This window comes from Natator depressus, chromosome 3 (genome assembly GCF_965152275.1).
Source record: "Natator depressus isolate rNatDep1 chromosome 3, rNatDep2.hap1, whole genome shotgun sequence".
Classification (NCBI taxonomy): Eukaryota; Metazoa; Chordata; order Testudines; family Cheloniidae; genus Natator; species Natator depressus.
Window position 1 is genome coordinate 140,593,505 of NC_134236.1, and position 23,936 is coordinate 140,617,440.

General features: G+C 40.4%; 1 protein-coding gene across 2 annotated transcripts in view; it reads right to left on the reverse strand.

Moving 5' to 3' along the window:
* Positions 1 to 10,571: 10,571 nt before the first annotated feature.
* The window catches only part of PLD5 (phospholipase D family member 5), a 267,265-nt gene continuing 253,900 nt past the window's right edge, over positions 10,572 to 23,936 (reverse strand). For both annotated transcript variants that reach the window (XM_074948906.1, XM_074948907.1), the window contains 2 exons: positions 20,731 to 20,845; positions 10,572 to 15,629 (listed from right to left, as the gene is read on the reverse strand). In XM_074948906.1, the coding sequence (XP_074805007.1) occupies positions 15,403 to 15,629; positions 20,731 to 20,845 (342 nt within the window). In that variant the 3' untranslated portion in view covers positions 10,572 to 15,402. The remainder of the gene's footprint in view (positions 15,630 to 20,730; positions 20,846 to 23,936) is intronic.

Here is a 23,936-nt window from a genome sequence, read left to right on the forward strand (position 1 = left end):
GGCTGCACATTCAAAAAGTTTGCAGATTGGTACAGCTACATGCAGTGGATTCATAATTTTACACGTAATTCATAAATTGTACAGGCAGATTTCCCAAATGTTCACAAGGTCTAATGGTCAGTGGTGCACTCAGGATAGCAGTATTATCAGGAGAAGCCACGGTTCTTTCCCTCAGTCTTGCTTAGGATTATTCAATCCATATGGTCCTTTAAAGTGCTCTCAGGCAGTAAGCACACAAATGTACAGCTTCATGCAGAATATACAAGATTTTTAATTCAGCTGAGGGGTATGTCATGGCGTGGAAGTCAACAGGGACTACTGCAAGATTATGGAGAGTGGGGGGGAGCGGTGTGATGCATTAGAAGGTGGCAAAGAGCAAGATAGAGACCATGTTGGGGGACCATCCCGTCTCCATTGCACCCCCCATATCTCTCCCCCCCGAAACATTTAATGGAACTGCTTGGAACCTCTGAAAAAGTTCATGTTTGAATGGAATTCATTGCCACTTAAGTGTTAGACAGGCAATCAAATGTATATATTCTGTCCTCAAACCAGGCTTCCAAAGTAGTAACAAACATAGCAGGAGCAGAGATTGCTCTGCACCACGAATCTTGTTTGTGTACTTTCAATCATACTCCAAGAAGCAATCTTAGCCTGTAGAAAATGTCTATTTGAGAGGTGCTTTGTGCAACAGGCATAATTCTACGGCTACGGAAATGGAGCACAAGCCTGGTCAGACAGTTTGTATAAGAGCGAGGCATGTGAAGCAATTTGGGTCCTCAGCTAGAGATGCCCTTCTTCACCTTCTTGTGGCATGCTGATAAGGGAGCTCTCTGGATGATTTCTTAATTGAAAAGACTACAGCAGAGGATGCTGCGGTTTTTATCCCAGACTCTACTCACACAAGATTTGTTGTCTCTCTCTTGCTCTTTCTAAAAGACGTGAATGTGATAGCTCACACAGACATTATGGGCTTCGTGCAGAAATTATGGGGTGAGGATTTTTTGGCTTCTGTTATGCAGGAGGATCAGAGTACATGACCATAATGGTCCCTTCTGGCCTTAAAATCTAGGAACCTCTCTTCTTCCTTATGATTTCTCTTTAGCTTTATGAGCTTTCTTCTAGTAGTAGTACATGACCAGCTGGGGATAGGACCATGGTACAGTGCCCTCCCTCCCCCATAAGTAGGGACCTACCAAATTCACAGCCATGAAAAATGCATCACGGACCATGAAATCTGGTCTCCCCCTGTGAAATCTGGTTTTGTGTATGCTTTTACCCTCTACTATACAGATTTCAAGGGGAAGACCAGCGTTTCTCAAACTGGGGGGTCCTAACCCAAAAGAGAGTTGCAGGGGGGTTGTGACGGTGCACCCCATAAGGCTCTATAGACATATGCTTATGAATGTATATATGACATTGGAATATGTTTTATGCTACATAGGCCATGTAACATATCTCTGTAAAGGTTATGAGCTACTGAATCTATTCATCCTGTTTGTATGCATGTGTCATTGTTGTATTCAAAGTTATGAATATTGGTTGTATACTTGTTTGATTTTAAATAGCCTTAGTAAGGCATTTGGTCAGCTTCTGTAGAAAGGAATTTACAAGTTAAGTGCCCAATCAAGAAGCACTTAACAGACAATGGATCTTGGAAGGCTCCAATCCACATAAGAAGTCTACATGAGGACTTTCAAGGTAGCATGTGAACCATGGCTGCTACCTGTAAGTTCTGAGTCATGCATGGACATGTGACTTGCCCATGTGACTCCAAAACGCCATCTTGTAGCTGAAATTCTACACGGGGGAGGGAGGGGTATCCACCCATAAGAAAAAGTTTATTTAAACTGCTGGGAGAACCCTCCATTTTGTCTTCAGCTGGCTCAAGAGATAGCCTCTCCACTCCCAAGGATACATGAAAGAAACTGGAACAAAGGACAGCAACTACAGGGGGTGTGAGTGATTGCTGGACCCAGACTAGAAGGAGACTAGTCTGTAAAAGGAAGCTTACTGGAACTTCTCTGAGGGTGAAGTTTTTTCTGTATTCAGTTTTCTTACTGTATTAAGCATAGACTTGCAGGTTTTATTTTATTTTACTCAGTAATTCACTTTGTTCTGTCTGTTACTACTTGGAACCACTTAAATCCTACTTTCTGTATTTAATAAAATAACTTTTTACTTATTAATTAACCCAGAGTATGTATTAATACCTGGGGAGGTGGCGGGGGGAGGGGGGCAAACGGCTGTGCATCTCTCTCTATCAGTGTTATAGAGGGCGAACAATTTATGAGTTTACCCTGTATAAGCTTTATACAGGGTAAAATGGATTTAGTTGGGGTTTGGACCCCATTGGGAGTTAAGCATGTGAGTGTTAAAGACAGGAACACTTCTTAAGCTGCTTTCAATTAAGCATACAGCTGTTAGGGTACGTGGTTCAGACCTGGGTCTGGGTTTGCAGCAGGCTAGTGGGTCTGGCTCAAACCAGGCAGGGCACTGAAGTCCCAAGCTGGGAGGGCAGGGAAAGCAGGGGCAGAAGTAGTCTTGACACATCAGTTGGCAGCACCAAGGGGGTTTCTGTGATCCAACCCGTCACAGGGGTTACAAGAGCAATGGCTGTTGGCTGGGCGCCCAGCTCTGAATGCAGCGCCCCACCAGCAGCAGAGCAAAAATAAGGGTAGCAATGCCATACCATGCCATCCTTACTTCTGCGCTGCTGCTGGCCACGGTGCTGCCTTCAGAGCTGGGCAGCTGGAGAGTGGCAGCTGCTGGCCAGGAGCCCAGCTCTGAAAGCAGAGCCACCGCCAGCAGCAGTGCAGAAGAAAAGGGTAGCAGTACCACACCCCCCCTACAATAACCTTGCGACCACCCCCCTCCCCCAAACACACAACTCCTTTTTGGGTCAGGACCCCTACATGAAATTTCAGATGTAAATAGCTGACATAATGAAATTTATGATTTTTTAAATCCTATGGCCATGAAATTGACCAAAATGGACAGTGAATTTAGTACGGCCCTACCCATAAGCAAGTCCTCTCTAGGCTGGCAGGACAGACTCAGAGAAGCCCAAACTCCACTGTGAGCCAGAGTGCAGACACATGAATGGGATGAAGGTAATAATGGTGTAGCCAGGCCCAACGCAGAGATGTATCATTAAGGGTCAGAGTCTGTCACCTTTATTCTCACTGGTTTCATTGAGACTGCTCATGGGCTGAGGAACTACTCACTTTGAGTGTGGGTGAAAGAACTGGGCCCTAAGATAAGGCGGGGAAGCCTCCAGTAGCAGTCACAAATACCTGGACTAAGAGTACCAGTGTGTGAACCAATGATTGGAAACCACAGGGCTAAGATACATGAATCCAAGCTAGGTTAAGTGAGTGCCAGCTCTAGTAACTTGGAAATGAATAGGAAAGCATAATATATTGAAACGGGATTCTTTTATTTCAGTGAAATACAAAGAAACAGTAGATATTTTGCTTTGAATGAAAACATTTGATTCTAAAAAAGACCCCAGATGAAATACATTCCATGTAATATTAGGAATCCTTGGATATCAAAGCAGTGAAAAACTGATGGCTATGATACCCCAGCATTAAAATCAATATTTACATACCTTTAAAGCAATGCATTATTTTTTATTTTATTTATTTATTTATTTTATTGAGTGTTCTAATTGGTAACTTAGTTTGCAGCAGTATAAATATATTACGCACCTTCAAACACTGATAGCAATACCATGACCAACTCGCTCACTTAGCCGGTGATATACTCAGGTTCCAAATGTACTGCTGTACCAGAAATATTCTCTCTTCTTTCAAGTCAGCATGTCAGCTCAAGTCAATCAGGTATGCTGAACTTTGGTTACGTTCAGTAATGCTGTAAACAATGGGCCAAGTTCACAAGCAGATAACACCAACTCATTGCATTAAGCTTATGAAAAAAAATATTTAAAAAAAAATGCTACACTGCCCGTCAGCCGGCTGAACCAAACATAACACGCCTCAGTTTTGGCCTCTCAACAGAACAACGTAAATTAGAGCATTATTATTTAAATTGAGTTAGGACAGGCCTTGTCTATTTCTACAGCTAGTAACTTCATTATGAGGTTGTTGGTTTTTTTTAACAAAACCAGTACTTACTGACAGATTGGTTTTCCACAAGGTGGTTAGCCCCATTGACGGATTCAATGATGTTACAAATACAAACACTAACTAAGCAGGTATTGCTGTGAACCAAGCCCATTGTTTGAAGGAAGCACATTTCTTGCCAAGTTTAAAAATGTTTACATAAGAACATGTTCTATAATGGATCTAAGCAGTTATTATATAGTAAGCTATTAAAATCATGTGTTTTCTTGGTTGCACTTTATACAAACACAAAAAATAACAATGGTTAAATCATGCAATAAAATGTAGCATTCTTAGAAAATAAAGTCTAAAAAAAATTCAGTATTCTCATATTAAAGCATTTACACTGCATAGGCATTCGTATAAGAGTGTATCATAATAAAACTCATTAAATATACAAGCATGCAGCAATTGCCTTGTGTTCACAGTTTCTAGAAATGACCGCACATTAGTTTCCTCAAATATAAATTGGTAATCCAAAATAGACTTTGCAACTACTCTCTTTTGCAGTGGCAAATTTTATATTCTCATGTGTGCATTGTAGATATTGACCTATACAACAGGCCTAAGCTATGCCACTATCTATATGCTACGTGTCTGTAAATGTGTGTGAGGGATATTAAGTTTGGAGTAAGAAAGACAATGAGAAGTTACCCCTGCTTCTCACATTTGAGCTTGGAGACTACAGAATGCTTCAATTAAGTAAATAAAATATTTAAGCATATTTACTGTATTCTCCTTAGAGATTAACATTGCCGCCTTGTCACTTATCTAGCTACTGCATAAGCTAGCCATGCAATTTTCAAAGTAAGTTTAGACAAATGTACTGTATGGTATACTAGTCCTTGAAGTAGTACGTTTATTTATACAGTACATACCATTATTGCCCTGTAAAGTTCACAGAGGACGCCTATTATTTTGAGGCTATAAGTGAAGCTAAAGTAACACAAGTTAAAATTTACACCTACAGTTTAAAATACAATTCCAATGAATTTGTTTTCCTGATTTACAGCAAAGGCAAAGCAGTTCTGTAAGGGTAGATACTGAATAGAGCTATAGGCTTACAAGGTTTTTAGACAATCTTGTAAATGAATCCAAGCTTATACCCTTAAGTTGACAAATGCAACCAAATGGTCAGAGACAAGGTCACGTGACCTCAAATAGCTCAGCAGGATTGACATGTTCACTTGTCAGTCATGTCTTAAATCAACAGGCTAGCAATTGGGGTCACCTAATTGTGTCTCTCCCAATTGTGTTTGGGAGCCCATAGTTCAAGCCACAAATTTCAGATTTGGATCTTGGACAACACCACAGGAGGAGTTTGCAGGCAAGGTTTTTGGCTTGGTTCATTATAAAGCTAGGAGACACTTAATCCCAGTTTGGATTTCAAACCTCTCCCCATAGTTCAGGGGGGTTGGATTCAGGGTAATGATTTGGTCTCACCTCTAGACCAGACCATTTACAGCTCCTCTTCCCCTTCCTTCACCTACCGTGCCCTACTTTGAGCTGACTCCCGTTGTTCCTAAAGATGGTTAATTTTTGTGTCTTCCAAGGTCGCATGTGTATTTGGCATCTTTGTGGCATGGCTATTGTGGCACTTGAAAGGAAGCCAGCAGAAATTATCCTGCCAGAGGCTAGATGTACCTCCATGGGGATGAGGGACCTTGCTTTGAGGCATAGGGAACTCCAACAGAAACAATGTGGGCGAAGCAGCTTTTTTATTATTATTTTTTCTTTTTTTAAAAGGACAGAGAGAAAAAAGTTTATTGAAGGCAAGATGTGTGAGAATGCTCAGGAGGTGCCTGAGGCACTGGTTGCTGTTCTCTCGCCATTAAAAAAAAGTAAAATAAAAGATATACGACCTGCAATGCTTAGTTTACAGGGGAAATCACTGCCCTTTGGCTTGAATATGTGAGCTCTTGAGTGCTGGGGGGGAGAAATGGCCTCAATTTGTGGCAGTGCAAATTTTTAGTCTGTCACATTCTCACTCCAAGGCCAATGGTTCTCTGCCATAGCTCTCATTACGAGTCTCTCGCTGTGGGATCCCTGGTCTTTCCCCACCCCCTTAAGGGGTGTGAAAGATCTAGTCCTCTAGCAATACTTTTCTCTTAACATATTAAATATTTGTTTCCCATTAATAGGCTAATTTAATCACAAGTCATTGCTGACTGATTGGTATCCAATGTGTTAGCCAATTGACATGGGTATCCCTATTTCCCAAAATGTGAGAGTGTGTGTGTGCCATTTCCACATTTGGGATCTCAGATAGGTACTTGGGCACATAAAATGGGTATTTGGGCATCTAAGGGCTGTTATTAGTCCAAGGAACTAAGATGCCCATGCTTGGAAAGTGAGCTCAAAGACTGCTTTCGCTGGTTTGCATGCTGTATGCCTGATGCTGTAAATATTGCTTTCATGCTGTTCTCAGACTTTGATCACCTTTGATCACATCTGTAGCCTTCTGAAAACATCAAGACTATGAGAAAGAGCTGTTTTTTAAACAATACTTGACAGTGAGATGTATATAAAATACACGTAGAAACATATATGGCTCTCTCCACCTTTTTCTCTCAGGTTATTCCTATACTGTAGATATCCATACATGGACCTACTTTCAGTACCATGGCCGTCGTTGTACAACATATTGTAGCTTGCAGTTCACTCATAGCCTACTGCACCTCAAGGAACTTAGTAGGAAGCAGTTCATAAAATTTAAGGCCAGAAGGGACCACCAGATCATCTAGTCTGTCCTTCTGTACATCACAGGCCACCAACCGCACCCAGCACCCAACAACCAAAATTAGACCAAAGTATTACAGCCCACCAGAGACTAGACTGTTATGTGCCACAGGGAGAGAATAGAGGGACTGAGGTGCACCAGTGCCTGAGGCCCCTGCAAAGGCAGGGAGATGATGAGGTGAGATATAATCAGATGATCCTGGCAAGTAACCTGCACCCACACGCTGAAGAGGAAGGCTAAAAACTCCCAAGGTCTCTGCCAATCTGGCTTGGGGGAGGAAATGGGGTGGGGGGGGGAGAAGGGTAGTTCCTTCCTGACCTCATATATGGCAATCAGTTAAACCCTGAGCAAATGAGCAAGAACCAGCTAGCCATGCACCTGAGAGAGAGAGAGAGAGAGAGAGAGAGAGAATGCTTTGTGCCACTTCAGAACCCTGCCCTACCCTGTCAAATATCCCATCTCCAGTTGAAACCATCTCTGATTCTTCAGAGTAAGACCTAATGAACCCCCTGACCACATTTTGTGGGGGGGGGGGAATCCCTTCCTGACCCCTGCAAGTGACCAGCTGAAACCTTGAAGCATGAGCTTTAGGAATTTAAGACATAATCCAGAAGGGACTCTCAGAACTGTTGAGCTCTACCCTCACACCATAAGCAATCCATCATACTATCCCACACATAAATTTGTCCAGCTTGCTCTGAAAACTAGTTAGGTTGTTTGCCCCCTATTGGAAGACTGTTCCAGAATCTCACTCCTCCCATGGTTAGAAACCTTCTTCAGATCCAGGCATTTTCCCCTAAAGTTTGACAGAAAAATATTATAGCTGCCGTTTCTATCTGCAAATGAACATTTTATTCATCTGTAAACGTTAGCTGGTCTTTTTTCCCCCCAACTCATTTTTTTAAATGATGATGCAAATGAGTACACAGACAGGCGTGGTCTTGATTTAAAATACATATTAATGTTAAATGATCTGGGGGCCCTGACTGGCCCTCTGTCATTTCCTTCTTGTGGTAGGTAAAGATAAAAACCTCATCTACACTGGGAATTTCTTAAACCCAAAGAATCTGGGGCATTCTCTAAGAGAAAGGACACAGCCATCCAGGGAGAGGAGTAAGAAAAAGGAGGTTTCTAGGAGCTCAGCAGTTTCATTACAAAAAAGCTGGTCCTAAGCACTGAGGACCACATTCTCAAAGGTATTTATGCACCCATTGAAATCAATGGGATTTAGGCACCCAAGTACCTTTGAGGATTTGGGTCTGAGTTCTTTTGCTCCCCCCTGCAGAGCTACTGGCCCATTCCTACCACTCCTTGAAGCACTTTGAGGCACCACAGGGAAGGAGAAGAGGGGAGTACACGATCCGTGCATCTCCCACTTTGCTCTGTTCCTCTCAAAGTGAGGGAACTCGAACCACCATCACTCCATTTCAAACTGGAGAGAAGGAGAGGAATTATGGGATTGGGTGGCAACCATACCTCTCAAATATCCCTTGTTTGGTCCCAGAATTACCTACACTTCACATATTTGATGTCTCCTTGTATTGTAGAAAATTATTTACCTCAGAAATGAAGAATCATGAGAACTGAGTCCCAGGAAGAGAGAGATTTACACCAAAGGATGGAATACCACATGATTTTACATTTCTTGAATAATAATTTTTTCATGCTCCCCCCTCGCCCCCATTTTGGATCTCTGTCACAGGCTGGTGCCTTGGCAGGTAGACAGGGGATGGGAGGTCATGTGCTTTCTCTGCTCTTCTGACAATAGATTAAAAGTGGGCTGGGCAGATAGCAGTGTTCCTTAGGAGCAGACAACTGTAAGGACCTGTTTACTGTAATCAACCCTCTGAACTTCTCAGGAGTTGGGAAGTGAGCTCCAAAACCCTGAAGGACTCTAGGAGGAGTGAGAGGTGAGAGAGAGATTTGGGTGTCAAGGAGAGGGGAGTAGCCTCCTCACTTGCAGAAAGAAATTGATGTAATCTTCCTAGGCACCCTGATTTTCTGCCACATTTCTTAAAATCCCCCAAAGATCTCAGAGTACTGTTGCATTTAAAAGCAAATGCCAGGTTATTTCCCATTTACAAAACTGATAACCAAGCATAGAAATATGCATTAAACTATTTTAGTTATTTGTTAGTCAGTCATTGAAAGCAAGCCCCACACTGTGAGCTGAGAAGTCTTCTTACATTCTGAATGTGGATTGCCTCAAAAAATGCCACCTGCAAAGTGAGGTTCATATTATTTCATTTTTAGAATAAATACCAATTGCCGTTAACATTTTTGGGATAACATTTTCAAAAGCACGTAAGTGACTTAAGACGGTAAGTCATTTTCTATGGGAGTTAGGCACCTAAATACCTTTGAGGATCTGGGCCAAAGTTCCATTTATATTCAACAGCACTTGGATGTCTAATTAACATTTAATAATAAAGATCAAGGCATAGGAATCTGAAACTTTTTCATATAGATGGACAAAACTTATAGAAATAGCCATTAGTGCTAAAATACACAACTTTATAATCCGAGGACGTTAGTATTATTCCTTTGTATTGTGGCATGAATCATTAATCTGCTATCAGCCTGATTTCTGATCTCAGCAAAGAAGATTAGCAGGTGCCATATTTCACAGGCTTAAAAAGTCAATACTGTTGAGTTCACTAAAATATAGGAGCCAAATCTGAAAATGAATGGTTGGCATAAGTAGAACTAATTTCCATCAAGTATAATGGAGTTGTACTTGATTAGTCAGAATCAAAACTGATTTACAACCAAATTCAAGGTGGCATTGAGAAATAAATGGCATTAACGTTTTCCCCCCTACCTTTATTTTGAACCTTAGGCTAAATGTAACCTCAAGCGTTCTAAGGCAGTTGTAGTCCATGTATGTGCAGTAGAAATGCATCTTACATAAAAATCCGAGCTCAGGGGTGGGCTGACACCTCCCTTATGGAACTCTTTAAAGGACAACTGGATGCCTTCTATAAATTGCCTTTAGGCCTGATCCAAAGATCATTTAAGTCAATGAAAAAACTCTCACTGACTTTCATTGGCTTTGGATCATGCCCTAAATGAACTTTGAACAAAATTTCTCTAGAAACCTCTTGGATATTGAATGTGGTCATTTAAGATAGGGGTTCATCTGCTGAAATTGGCCCATAGCACAGGTTTCATTGTATAGAGTAATAGCACATTACCATTCATTTGAAAAAACCCAAACACCCACGCAGCATAATCAAATGCTACATGAGGTTTTTCTACCCTTGTCTAACTCTATTTTGAAAAGATATGTTGTTTTCTCATGCTAGTTTGGCAAGCTTCTAAGGCATATGTGCAAGGTGATGATGCAAAAGCAACTAGATCTGACAGTGTAAAATTCTTATATACTACACAGCAATGTTTAACATAAAATATAAAGTCAAATGTCAGAAACCATTGTACAATATCAGTTTTGCTACTGTAACACAAAACGTATTAAAAGTTGAATAAGGGTACTGGTGCACTCAACTCAGGAGGCAAGGCTCTGAATTTAAATTATATCAAAAATTTGTTCAACTTTTACATAAATTCAAATGAACAGAGCAATAATGATTAAATAAATCAAAGTTACAGGAAAAGGGAAGGAAGGGAAGAAGCAAAATACAGTGACAAAAACTAGCATCTGAAAATATATGTATATTTTATCAGTACATCTTAGGCTATAATGAAATAGTTGTAATAATTATGAAGTCCACAGGGTTATTAGAAGTCAAGTGTAGATAACAGTAAATTAAGCATTGCTTAAGAGGAGGAGATTTATCATGGACTTCAGTTTGAAGAACTACAATAGCCAGCTGATGTCTTATTACTGTATTGAGAAAGGCAGCTCTCATTTGAGGAAGTATGCACTACAGTCACAAAAAAGTTAGAAATCTTAAGTCTGGATTTCATCTTTAGTTAGGGCTAAATGGCAAGAAAATCCAATTAGTGCCAACTCCCACGGTTTTTATGCACGTAAAACTCCCGTTGACATTAACAGAGGTTAGGTATACATTAGGAATGCAGAAAATGGGTAAATCTCAAAAGAAGGATTCTAAGATTTCCAAACTTGTTTCTCAGACTCATACTTTGGGCCTGTCATACACACGGAATTCAATGGGAACAGGATTGGGACCTGTATCATGGATGACACAGGGCCCAAATTTGATGCTTTTTAAACTTAATATGGTAAAAATATGCATTTATTGTAAAAAAATTCAGACAAACTTTGGGCCTGATCTTGCCAGAGAACAGGCAAAGATACCCATTACAGCAGCAGGGGACTTGTATATCAGCAGGCTCTAAGAGTAGCCATAGAAACTTCCTCATGCTCCACTGGGTTATTTAAGGTTTATGCGCCCTCTATCGACCTCCTATATAATCCCATTTGCTATTTAGTCTGCAGTAGGAAAGAAGTGTGTAGTGGAGGCAGAAAAGGGCTGTGACAGGCCAGATCACTTAGTTCCTATGCAGGATGTTAGAGAGACAAAGTGGCTGAAATAATATCTTTTACTGAACCAATTTCTGTTGGAGAAAGAGACAAGCTTCCGAGTGTCACAGAGCTCTTCCACAGGTCTGGGAAAGGCACTCAGAGTATCACATCTAAATGCCAGGTGGAACAGATTGTTTTGGAGTTAACACATTCAAGGAGAGTCTCAGGGCTTGGCTACACTTGTGAGTTACAGTGCATTAAAGCAGCCCCGGGCACCCTAGCTAACTACCTGTCCACACTGGCAAGGCACGTAGAGCGCTCTGGCTCCACGGCTAGAGCGCTACTCCACCTCGGTGAGAAGATTAACGCTTGTTGTGCCTTGGCTGAAACGCCCGGGTGTCAGTGTGAACGAGATGTTGCATCACTGTGCTCTGATCAGCCTCCGGAAATGTCCCATAATGCCCTTAAATCAAGTGGCCACTCTTCTCATTGTTTTTGAATGACAGCCGGCTGCTTATCTGCTCCAAGAAAAAGCAACCATTGGTGTGGAATGCTGTGTGTGAGAGAGAGAGGTGGGGTGGGGGGGGTCTGCTGCTGTCTGAACTTACAAGACAGCAAGCTGACATGCTCTCAGCCCCCCAAAAAGCCACTCTCTCTCCCCCAACATACACACAACACACTCCCTGTCTTACCCCACCCCACCGCACCCCCATTGGAAAAGCACGTTACAGTCACTTGCATGCTGGGATAGGTACCACAATGCACTGCTCTCTGTGGCCGTTGCAAGAGCTGCTAATGTGGCCACACCAGTGCGCTTGTAGCTGTCAGTGTGGACAGATTGCAGCACTTTCCCTACTGCGCTCTCCGAAGGCTGGTTTAACTTAAAGCGCTCTACATCTGCAAGTGTAGCCAGGCCCTCAATAAAGACATTGGATTTATGGCTCATTAAAACAGTCTGCAATCCATTACCCCTCCTTTGTCCTATGATTGCAGAGGCGTTAACCGCGCACTTCACCTTGAATGATCTCTTTCACCAACAGAAGTTGGTCTTCATCCACCTTTGTTTCTCTAATATCCTGGGACCAGCAGAGCTACAACAACACTGCAAAGAAATATGCAAAGTAGCTGTGTATCAGCCTTTGTATGTGTCTGGATTTACTTCACCCTCAAGCTTGAAAGAACTGCCACAGTATTGCTGCTTCTGATTGGAGTCCGATATTGGGGAATGCAGATTTTGAATATCCCCAAAATCAGGTATATTTTGATTTGGGATTTGCATCATCTCATAATAAAGATGGGTCAATTTATGAAATTTGGATCCAAAGCTGGGGTGGCATTTAAAACACCCCAAAGTTCAGGTGTGTTCATATACAAGGCTTTGATTTGGGCCCAGCTCTTGGCAATAGTTTTGTCTTTTTGTGACTCTAGCACTAGGTACTGAATTCTAAACATTCACAATATGTAGGTCTTTTGTCTTTTTTAGCAAGCTGTTTTTATGCTTCAGTATTAAACACAAGATCTTAGCATGGTTTCACAAGAGAAATAGTTAAATAAAACCTTGTGCATGAATAAGGCACTCGTAAATGTTTGCAGCAAACAACAATTACAGTGTATATTCTTTAAGAATAAAGCTGATCTCTTTAGAAAAGCCTTTGTAATACGACAGAGTTACCAATGCCAGTTAGAAGGGAGTTAGAGAAAGTGCATCTTCGGGATCCTGTTTGTGAGATCTGTGAGAAACTACTACAGGCAAATTCCTATAGGCATTTGAAAACATGCCATGCAGTGGTGGTGCTCTACAGAGCTAAAGCAAAAGGAAACAGTGGTTCTGATCTCAAATGAACCAGTGCAAATTAACTTTAATGGAGTTACTTCATATTTACGTTGGTGTAATTGAGATCAGAACCTGGTCCACTGCATTTGATCTATTTGAACTATAATAGTACTAACCCAGAAAGAATGATTGGTTATTATCCCCTTTGATGTATTCTAAAAACTAATAAGATTTCTTTTAAACTCCGTTTCCTCTTTTTTAAATCCAAGGATGCACTTTATCTTTTGTCTAACATACCATACCAAAGCCTTCTGCACTTCTTTGGAGCTGCTGTCATTTGAAACAACTATATTAAAATCATTAGTACATATTTTATACCAAACGAAATTTGTGCCTGCCAGTCCCATTGTATAATGGCTGACCACTATTTACTGATTAAAGTTATTTAAAAATAAACCCTTCTGTTCATAAATCAGATGGTTCATAAAAACACAGTATACTTTTTAAAAAAAACAAAAACCTGTACTTTTTTGGATGACTGAAGTACACAAATTTGTTCTTCCAGCACATGGGAATCCATTATACCATAATGGACCAGTACGCAATTGTGACTCTACTGCTCCAAAAATCTATCAGATAAAATGACTGCATGTGTGTCATTCATTTGGTATCAGAATTATAAGGTCAGTGGCAACCCAACAATGTCATGAAATCACTTTCTCCTGCCTTGAAAACAAATGCCTTTGCTTTCTTGTTTGACAAAGTTTTGCTCCGTTGACATTTTCCATTATCTGTATAAAATGTACTAAAAATTCAATGCATTCCTAAGATCAACAATGCAAGGAAGGGAAATATATCAGTGGTTAATAATTTTTATCTTTTTATGTGCTATTGCTAGCAGAAGCTATAACTGCAAACTCTGGAATTTTTGGCTCTTCTGCCTTTATGCAAGCACTTAATATTAAGTTTATCCCAAGACACATGATTGAAAGATATTCACCTCTAGAGCTTCTCTTGGTCCTTCAGTGAAATTTTGCAAATAAACGGATCTGATTTAAAAAATGATCTTCAACTTTGAATATCCTGGATGAAACTCATTGCTGGTGTAATTCCTGAAGTCAGTGAGTCATGGAGTTACACCAGAGATGAATCTGTCCCAATTTCTTTTATAATTATAAAAAACATGCAAGAAATTGAATGGCCTATTTTGACACAAAAACACCATTTCACAAAAGGATACTTTTTTGTTTGTTTGTTCGTTTTGTTTTTAAATTAACAAAACAAAGTTTGCCAGGTATGAAATCAACTAGAACAAAACTGTGAAAATGTTCAATAAAATTCTTGTACAGCTTTGCACAGCCCTTCATCATTTTCAAAAAGGAGCATTTAAGGGTTTAGGTTTTTTTTCAAACAACGATGCTACACAAAATTGCTGCCTCACTCTTGAGAAATACTTCAAATTGGGAAGATCACATTGTACAGCTAACAAGAAAAGACAGCCCTTCATCTTTATAATAGATTTTTAGAATAAAACATCCTCAGAATCCAGGAATTTCAAAATTAAAGAGACATTGGTATAACAAGGAATAACCATTGAAGGTAGAGGGAATTAAAATTAATAAAAAATTTTGAAATGTGTTAGGTAAGAGGTTTGGGGGAAGAGGTTATAGTGAAAGTTGTCTGGACAAAAGAAAACGTATGGTATTATTAGGAGATGACAAGGAAGTTGACAGCTAGCTTTAATACATTTTGAGGATGGTGTGAAAATGTAATTTGATACTGATATCAAACTATCTGTTCAAAACTATCAAAATCTGCTTGGATGGCCATATACTTGGAGGGAACAATTTACATGGGAGAATACTTGCTCAAACTAGTATCTTTTGCTATGGGGGGAAGTCTGTCCTCCATTATGTATCAATAGCAGCTGATCTTAGAATGACATTTCATAGCTCAGCTTTCAGTTCTGCCTCAAGGTTCTGCCTAACCAGGATGGGAGGTATGAAAAGTTCTAAAACTGAAGGAGAGGAATCAAAGTATGCTTAAATTCAAATGTGAAAAATCAATGTCGAAGCATAAATGACATTCAATGTAAGAAGTAACAAATTTAAAAGTCATAAATAATTCAATATAGAGAATATAGTTTAGAGAACATTTTATACTAGTGTGCTTTTTTCCTAAAAAAAAAAAAACCAAAAAAAACCCAAACAAAAACATTTTTTTGCCTTTTTGTAGTCTCTTATCTGTAAATATGAAATAGGGTTACAGCAGCCCCAATGTATTTCTTCATTCATCATACAGTAAAATAGTCTTTTTAATTCATGGCAGTCTTATTTGCCACTGCTTTGTTAAGTCTGTGGTTTAAGCAGTTTGGGATTTTTGTTGGTTGCAAACTTTTGGCATAGTGTGAATACCAGTCCCTTTCAAACACAGCTTTAAGTTGCTTAATGATGCTTGTGTTGTTTCCCACGTCTGCTTGGTTGATAACGAGGCCAGCTCCAGCATTTTGAGTAAAATCATTTCCTACCCAGTCAAAATTACCTATGAATAAATGAAAAGAATATGTAGTGAGACTGCAACATAAAAAAAGCCAATCCAACAGAATGCAGTATTTCTTCCCACCCTCACCCTCTAGAACAATTACAGGAATATATGTATTTTCTATGACAGCTCAGGAAAAAATTACTTATCTAAAGTATACTGCAATTCATTTCCGCATTTTTGTTACCTTTGCTCAGTCTGAAAGCCAAAACAGGTATTTCACTGTTCTCAGGACTGAAGTCCCTCTCCTCTGACAGAGATTCCACAATCTAGGCAATTTGTTCCAGTGTTTAACTACCCTGATAGTTAAGAATTCCAAAGCAGACTGCCAAGAGTTACAATGGGATCTCACAAAACCAACACTTCCTTATTCACTTTCTCAACACCACTCATGATTTTATGGACCTTTATCATATCCCCCCTTAGTCGTCTGTTTTCCAGTTAAGAATTACTTAACTGCTTTGGATTTAATTATCTTGAATTATTTTGTATCTGCTGCAAACTTTGCCACATCACTGTTTACCCCTTTTTTCCAGATCATTTATGAATATGTTGAACAGCACTGGTCCCAAAACAGATCGCTGGAGGGACACCACTATTTATCTCTCTCCATTCTGACAACTGACCATTTATTCCTATCCTTTGTTTCTTGTCTTTTAACCAGTTACTGATCCATGATCCTCTTATCCCATGACAGCTTACTTTGTTAAGAGCCTTTTGTGAGGAATCTTGCAAAGGCTTCCTGAAAGTCCAAGTACACTATATTCACTGGAGCACCCTTGTCCACATGTCTGTTGATCCCCTCAAAGAATTCTGATGAATTTGTGAGGCATGATTTCTCTTTAAAAAAGCTATGTTGACTCTTCTCCAAGACATCATGTTCATCTATGTGTCTGATAATTATGTTCTTTACAATAGTGTCAACCAATTTGCCTGGTACTGAAGTTAGGCTTATCGGCCTGGAATTGCCAGGATTGCACCTGGAGTCTTTTTAATAAATTCACCTTACATTAGCTATCCCCCAGTCATCTGGTATAGAAGCTGATTTAAGGGATAGGTTACATACCACAGTTAGTAGTTCTGCGATTTCATATTTGAGTTCCTTCAGAACACTTGGGTGAATACCACCTAGTCCTGGTGACTTATTTCTGTTTAATTTATCAATTTGTTCCAAAACCTCCTCTACTGACACCTCAATCTGGGACAGTTCCTCAGATTTGTCACCTGAAAAGAATGTCTCAGGTGTGGGAATCTCCCTCACATCCTCTGAAGTGAAGACCAATGCAAAGAATTAATTTAGCTTCTCTGCAATGGCCTTGTGTTCCTTGAGTGCTCCTTCAGCAACTCGATCATCCAGTGGCCCCACTGATTGTTTGGCAGGCTTTCTGCTACTGCTGTGCTTAAAAATTCTTTCATTGCATAGAAAAGTCAGTGATTAGTATTTATCTTTACTGTGTGTGAGTACACATATGCTATGTCTGAATTCGGGGTAAATTAATGTCAAACTATGCCAGTACATCTAATCCTTAACTGCACAATCAATCTTCATTTGTTTATAGTCAATGTAACAATGAAAGCAGCATGATCATCTCTGTGATTATGTGCTGTTAATTGGTTCAAGTAAGACTTGATTTTTATCACCATGGTTTACTATCTATATTGTTTGAAAACCATTATATTATTATTCATTCTCAGTGTAGAACCAAGTATGGGCTAGGTTCTTTACTGACAGGCAGCAAGAGAGTGTCCATATCAGAATAGCTTAAAATCTAAGAAGACAACAGACAGAAGAGAAGGGTGAGGGGAAAGTGAACTCTTGAAAAGCAATGTAGCTGAAGGATGTTAAACATGCATCTTGGTTCATTATTTCTGTATATTTTGTTTTGTTTATCATTTTCTACATGTTAAGGGAGTGGGGATGGATGGAGTGAAGAAGTGTGTTTTCAGGAAGGATGGAAGAATTTTGGATTGGGTCGGGGAGGAAGTTCCAGGTGTGTGGAGCAGCAGAGGAGGAGGTGCAGAGAAGGATATAGGAATTTAGGAGTTGCTGTACTGGATTACATCAGTGATCTAGCTAGAATCCAGACAAGTATCTTTTCTCTGATAATGGCCAGTACGAGATACGTCAGAGAAAGATGCAAGAATTTTGAAGTGGGCAATTATGGAATAACTTGCCCATAAAGGAAGTTTCTTCCTTATCCTTCAGTTAGAGGATGGCTCATGCCCTGAAGCATGAAGGTTTATATCTCTTACGCACTTTTGAATCTTGTTTTTTTCTAAATCCTATCAGTTGTAACTGCAAATGGACGCAATGGTGTAGTTAGTTGGGTGGCTTGAGAAGGGTGGAGTGGGTGAAGACAGTGGGAAAGAAACACCAGAGTGATAGAAGACGGAGCCATGTTGTGTAGGACCTTCAGTGCACGGAGCTGAAATTTGATCTCGGGATCTGAAGAGCAATTGGACATGGTCAGAGATGCAGAAAAGAGTGATGATTTAGGGGACATCATTTTGGATAGTTTGAAGAGGGTAAGAAAGGTGTGCAAGAGGCCAGAGAGGAAGCGGCTGCAGTACTCCAGGTGAGACATAATAAGGATCTAGAGAGGGCTTCGGTAATGAGAGCAATGGGTGTATTTTGCTGACCTTATACAGAAAGCAACAGGATTTAGTGACATTACAAATGTGAGGGGAGAGGGTGAAGGTACAGTGACAGAACACAGGACATTTCACATGATGAAGAATTTATGATGAAATGTTTATAACACAGCATTAGTTCTTTTGACCCTCAGCTATGGTCTTGTAACCGTGACAATTTTAAAGAAGGCACGCTACACACTGGCCCGAATCTTCAATTCAGTGTACAGCCCAAGAAAATGGGTTTATGCTCAGGAGTTCTTCAGGGGCTACAGCTTCATCGAAGAGGTGGAGCGGAGGAGCCATCACAATGTCTGCACTCCTCAGACATTTGTGTGAGGGGAATGGTTGCTGGATGTCTCATTACAATCCCAAATCCTTGGTGCGGTGGCTTCACACAGAGAGTGCCCACAGTGATAGGATCTCTGCTGCACACAGGGGCTGGACACCCCAATTCCTGCCTTACCCTGCCCAGTGGAATTGAACCAGTTCTGCTGCAAGTAACGTCCTCCATGTGAGAGGAAAAGAGGATGGATATTGTACATTTTGCCTTTGAAGAGACTATACCCGACTAGCAGTACACAACACACTTTTGGAAACAACTATATGTAGAAATAACCTCATCCTGCTGTCCACATATCTCTGATAATGCCAACACATGGAGAAAAACCAAATGACCTTCATGAAAAAGTCAAAATAATTTATTCCAGCTCCAGACAGGGGACACTGCATCTTTGTGTATTCATTTAATTTTAAATAACGTAAGTTGAGAACCCGTCGCCAAAAGGACCCTGAGTGCTGTATATAGACATAAATCCTTGAATTGAAAAAATGTAATCATTTAATTTAGTTTAATCATCCTTGGCACATCGACAAGTCCACAGCAGCTATGCCTAACCCGATGCCTTTTGTACAAAAAAGGTAAATGGAAATAGGGAAAATGGTAATGTTTACACTCACCCAAACAGAAGGGAATGAGCTCTGGAAAGAGGTATAGGATGGGAGATCAGGCCCTTCTATTCACCATTACTTACAATACAAGAACAAGGGGACAGTCAATTAAACTGAAAGTCAGACAACTTAAAACTACTAAAAGGATACACTTTTTTCACAAAACACAGAAGTAGTCTGTGGAAATCATTATCACAAGATGTTACTGAGGCCAAAAGCTTAGCAGGATTCGAAAAAGAGTGGATGCTTATATGATAATGAGAATAGCTGGAATTATAAGAGTAAAGATTTTAAAAATGAAAGGAAATAACTGAAGTGTTTTATAAAGGATATAAATCTTCATGATTGAATGGGTATTAGGAAGAAACTTGCCCTAAGGAGCATATTATTCCATGAATGTCTATTGTGGGGTTTTCCGATCCTTCCTCTGAAGTATGAGCATCTGGTATTGGCCACTGTTAGAGTCCATAGGATACTAGACTAGATGGACCACTGCTTGGTTTGGGTATGGCAATTTGTATGTATTTATGACTGAGAGATGTGTATCCTTAAGACGGGACTTAACAGGCAAGGCCCTGCATCAAGTCTGGCCCAGGCAGGATTCTGGATGTCAAGCTAGGCCAAATCAGTTGATGTTGAGTTTCAGGAGATGAGTCAACTATTAAGTGCCTGAATGAGAAAGATATTTCACCGATCTACCCCTTTCTCAGCTCAGCTACTTGACCTGTGCTCTGCATTTTTTAGGCAGTGAGGAAACTGCCTATGAATTAAAAAGTAATAGATTTTTACTCATGAGAGTTAATAAATCCAAGAATGAAAATTTCCATTCTAAATAGATTATAGTGTTTGCTTTTGCTTCAAGTTTCCAAAGGGTAATTTTACTACTCCATTTAATAAATGTTTTAATCAAAATGAACGTTTACACTTAGCTGCATACAGACATTGTTTAAATATGCACTTACCCTCTGGACAATGCCTTCAGATTATGAACCAAAACATGTACAGTACAATGCAGGTATTCTGAAATCAAGCACTACAGTATGCAGGCTGTGACCCTGGGGTAAATTGCAAAGGATGAGTAGAGTGGCAACTTGTCTTTATGAAGATACCCCAAACATAGTGATAACATGGCAAATTGTAAGGCTTGTCAGTCTTCACAGAAATTAGAGATTGACACGATCCATTAGATCATCCAATCTATTCCTAAACCAATGCAGGACTGTTCCATGAAGTACATTCTATAGTTGCTTTTTCAGGCTACTCTTATTAATTCAAAAAACAACCATTTCCCTTGGGAAACAATCCATTGGAAGGAAGGAATTCAATTCTTCTACCCCAGCATTGACAAACAGCTTTGTATTGAAAATAGGAATTTTCCATTTAATGTTCAATCTTCAAAGACACTGAATGGGGTTTTTAGCTACTTAATACCCTGCTTACAATCCATTGTTAGTTCACACTTTGGGCTCCAAAGCTATAATGTACTAATCAGAACTGACTGGGATGTGGGATTACTTACCAATATAAGCAGCTCCATCAGTCACCATATATTTATTCCGATTTAATTTGGGAAGGGACGTATTCTTCTGTTCTTTGAGAAAGCAAGCATTCTCCTCTTCAAGATCAAAAAATTTCTGCAGTCAAGAAAAAATACAATCAGGTTAATGAAAGTTCCTCTCCACAACTTTGCAGAAGAAAAAACAGAAAAATTACAACCCACCCCCTATTTTAAACTGAGAATGAGCTAGTCTTATACAACAACTAACTTCGGTTTATAGGAGATTGTTTAATTCTTGTAAAACTCTACACTTTATTTTATATCCAAACTGTTGTTCTCGATATCACATATGCCTTGGTAGCCAGTAGAAAAATTAACATATGCAAAGTGTGTGGCTATGGTATAATAGCAGCAATGCAATGGCATGTAAAAGAGTGAACACAAAATCCATCCTTTTCTACAAGATGAGAGCCAGAAATTTGTTTAACTCTCATTTCCTCATTCATCAAGGGGCTATAGAATTTGAAGTCAGCCTCAGGATACAGTTTGTCAGGCATGCCAATAAACTGAATTAATATTTTTATCTTATATATGTCATAGTTTATAACAGGCAATGTGCCCATCTCAGTAACTTCTTAAGAGTGAGTCTGCAATTTGCAGAGGTCAAACTTTCCATACAACAAGAAAAAAATACATTAATTTTACAATAAGGGAAAATGTCTGAAAGGGTGAGTTTTATGGAAGTACCACAAGTGCATTCTATTTACAGCTCTCATTTACAGTTACTCATTAATACTATTGTCAATGACCTTGCAGAGGTACATATAACTCAGGACAGAAGTTAGCCTGCAGAATCTTTATTCCTTGTGATGACCCTGAGAAGGGGAGAAGCCAGTTTGACTCTCGAAATTCAGATCCAGAATCTAGAAAAAGAACCCTTTTTACTTGTAAACTAGCAAAATATATGGCTCCCATGAAGAGTTTATAGAACATGATCCAAAGCCCACTGATACCAATGGGCGTCCTTCTACTGACATTAATTAGTTTTGGATCAGGCCCATAGAGAGGGGAGCTCATTTTACATTGGTCTGGATGTAAAATATTGTATCTAGAACAGTTAAAACCACTTTCATGGAAATCTTTTTGTTAGGGTAACAAATACTGCAAAATTTATTATGCAAACTGTAATGTAAATATCTCTAGTACATTAAAACTGCAAAAACACATGCTCAAGTAGATAGACTTGGCTTCAATAAATACGTAGCTTTGGATGAGAGGCAAATAGCTATTTTTAGCACACTGCCGAGAATTTTTCTATTTTTTTCCCCCTCAAAGCTGCAAAATGTTTTTGGTTACAGATGTATGTCTTTCTTTGTGTTTCATAAAAAAAAATGAAAGGTTTTTTGTACTGAATTTGTTTACTGTAAATACTGCGTGACTTGAGCCAAAATTACCCACGTAGCTACTACTCAACATGGTACATCATGCCAAAAATGTGCACTCAATTCTGAATATACAGTATCAGGTACACTTGGATGTACCCCCAGTGATAAGTGGATGGCCATGAACACTTTCATGGAAAGAAGAAAAGCAAATCAGGGAGCAAAACAGTTCATTTGAACTAAGGTTATTGCTCTGTAGTGTTTATATGTGTGCTGCATTCATACAAAGAACCATCCCTCCATGGGGTTACAAATGGAATCAGTCTCTGTAGAGTCATCAAGTCAGAGTTTAAGGACAGAATGGGTCACCAGCACCACCAGACACCCACACACTAAACCCCAACAACCGAAATTAGACCAAAGTAGTACAGCCCTCAGGAGACTATTACTTGCCACAGGGAGAAAATAGGAGGGACAGAGGTGCACAGTGCTCGAGGCTCCCACAATGACAAGGAAATAAGTGAGATACAGTCAGATAATCATGACAAGTGACCCTCACCCACACACTACAGAAGAAGGCAACCCATCCCCCCACTCGAAGTTCACTGCCAATCTGTTCCAGGGGGAAATTCCTTCCCAACCCCACATATGGCAATCAGTTAGACCAGGGGTCTCAAACACACGGCCCACGGAGTTCTTTGCTGTGGCCCACCAAGCTCCCTGCGCACCCCCCCACCCCTCCCGGTGTTATTTCCTGTGGCTGCTAAGCTCCCCTCACCCGCCGCCCCCCCAGCGCGCAGTGTCCCCACTCCTCTGCCTACCTCCAGGCGCTTCCCACCGCCAAACAGCTGTTTGGCAGCACTTAGCACTTTCCGGTGGGGAGGGGGAAGGAGCGGGGAGCCACACACTCAGGGGAGGAGGCAGAGAAGAGGCAGGGCAGGGGCAGGGATTTGGGGAAGGGGTTGGAGTAGGGGCAGGGAGGGGGTGGAATTAGGGTGCGGACTTTGGGGAAGGGGTTGGAATGGGGGCGGGGAAGGGGTGGGAAGAGGCGGAGCCTCATGGAAGGGGTGGAGTGGGGGGGCCAGGGGCACCAGGCGGTGGGGGCGCCTTTTGTACCTTTATATTAAAAGGTGTCAGTGATGCAGCCCTTGGGCCAATGTACTAGTCCTCATGTGACCCTCGTGGTGATTTCAGTTTGAGATCCCTGAATTAGACCCTGAGCATGTGGGCAAGCACCAGTCAGCCAAGCACCTGGTAGAGAGAATGCTTGATGCCACCTCAGGGCTAATGGCCAGATTAAGATCCCTAGAAGTCACAATAGATTTCACCAGAACATACAGATGAAGAAAATATTTAAATGATTTAAACAATGATCATAAAGTCCGCTGCACTGTGAAGGATCTTGCAATTAGCTGCCAGATGAACCTTTAAAGATGATACCTGAAGCCTGACCAGCGATAGCAGATACTTCAGCAATATTTGTACCGAGCAAGGTTCTAGAAATTATCTGCCGTACTTCACTATAGTGTGAACTGTTGTTGTAGCTGTGTCGGTCCCAGGATATTAGAGACACAGGGTGGGTGAAGTAATATCTTTCATTGGATCAAAGAGCGATGAGAGAGACAAGCTTCTGAGCCACACATGTCGGAGGAAGAAGTTGGTCAAATAAAAGATATTACCTCACGAACCATGTCTCTCTAATACTTCAATATGACAATAATAAAAGATGATAAAGCAGTATCCAATATTTTTGGTTCTGTCAAGGAGTCCTTTAGGTAGATAGCTTTGGGGACAAATACAGGACACAAGAGGTTATACTAGCTATGGCCAGGCCTGATACAGATC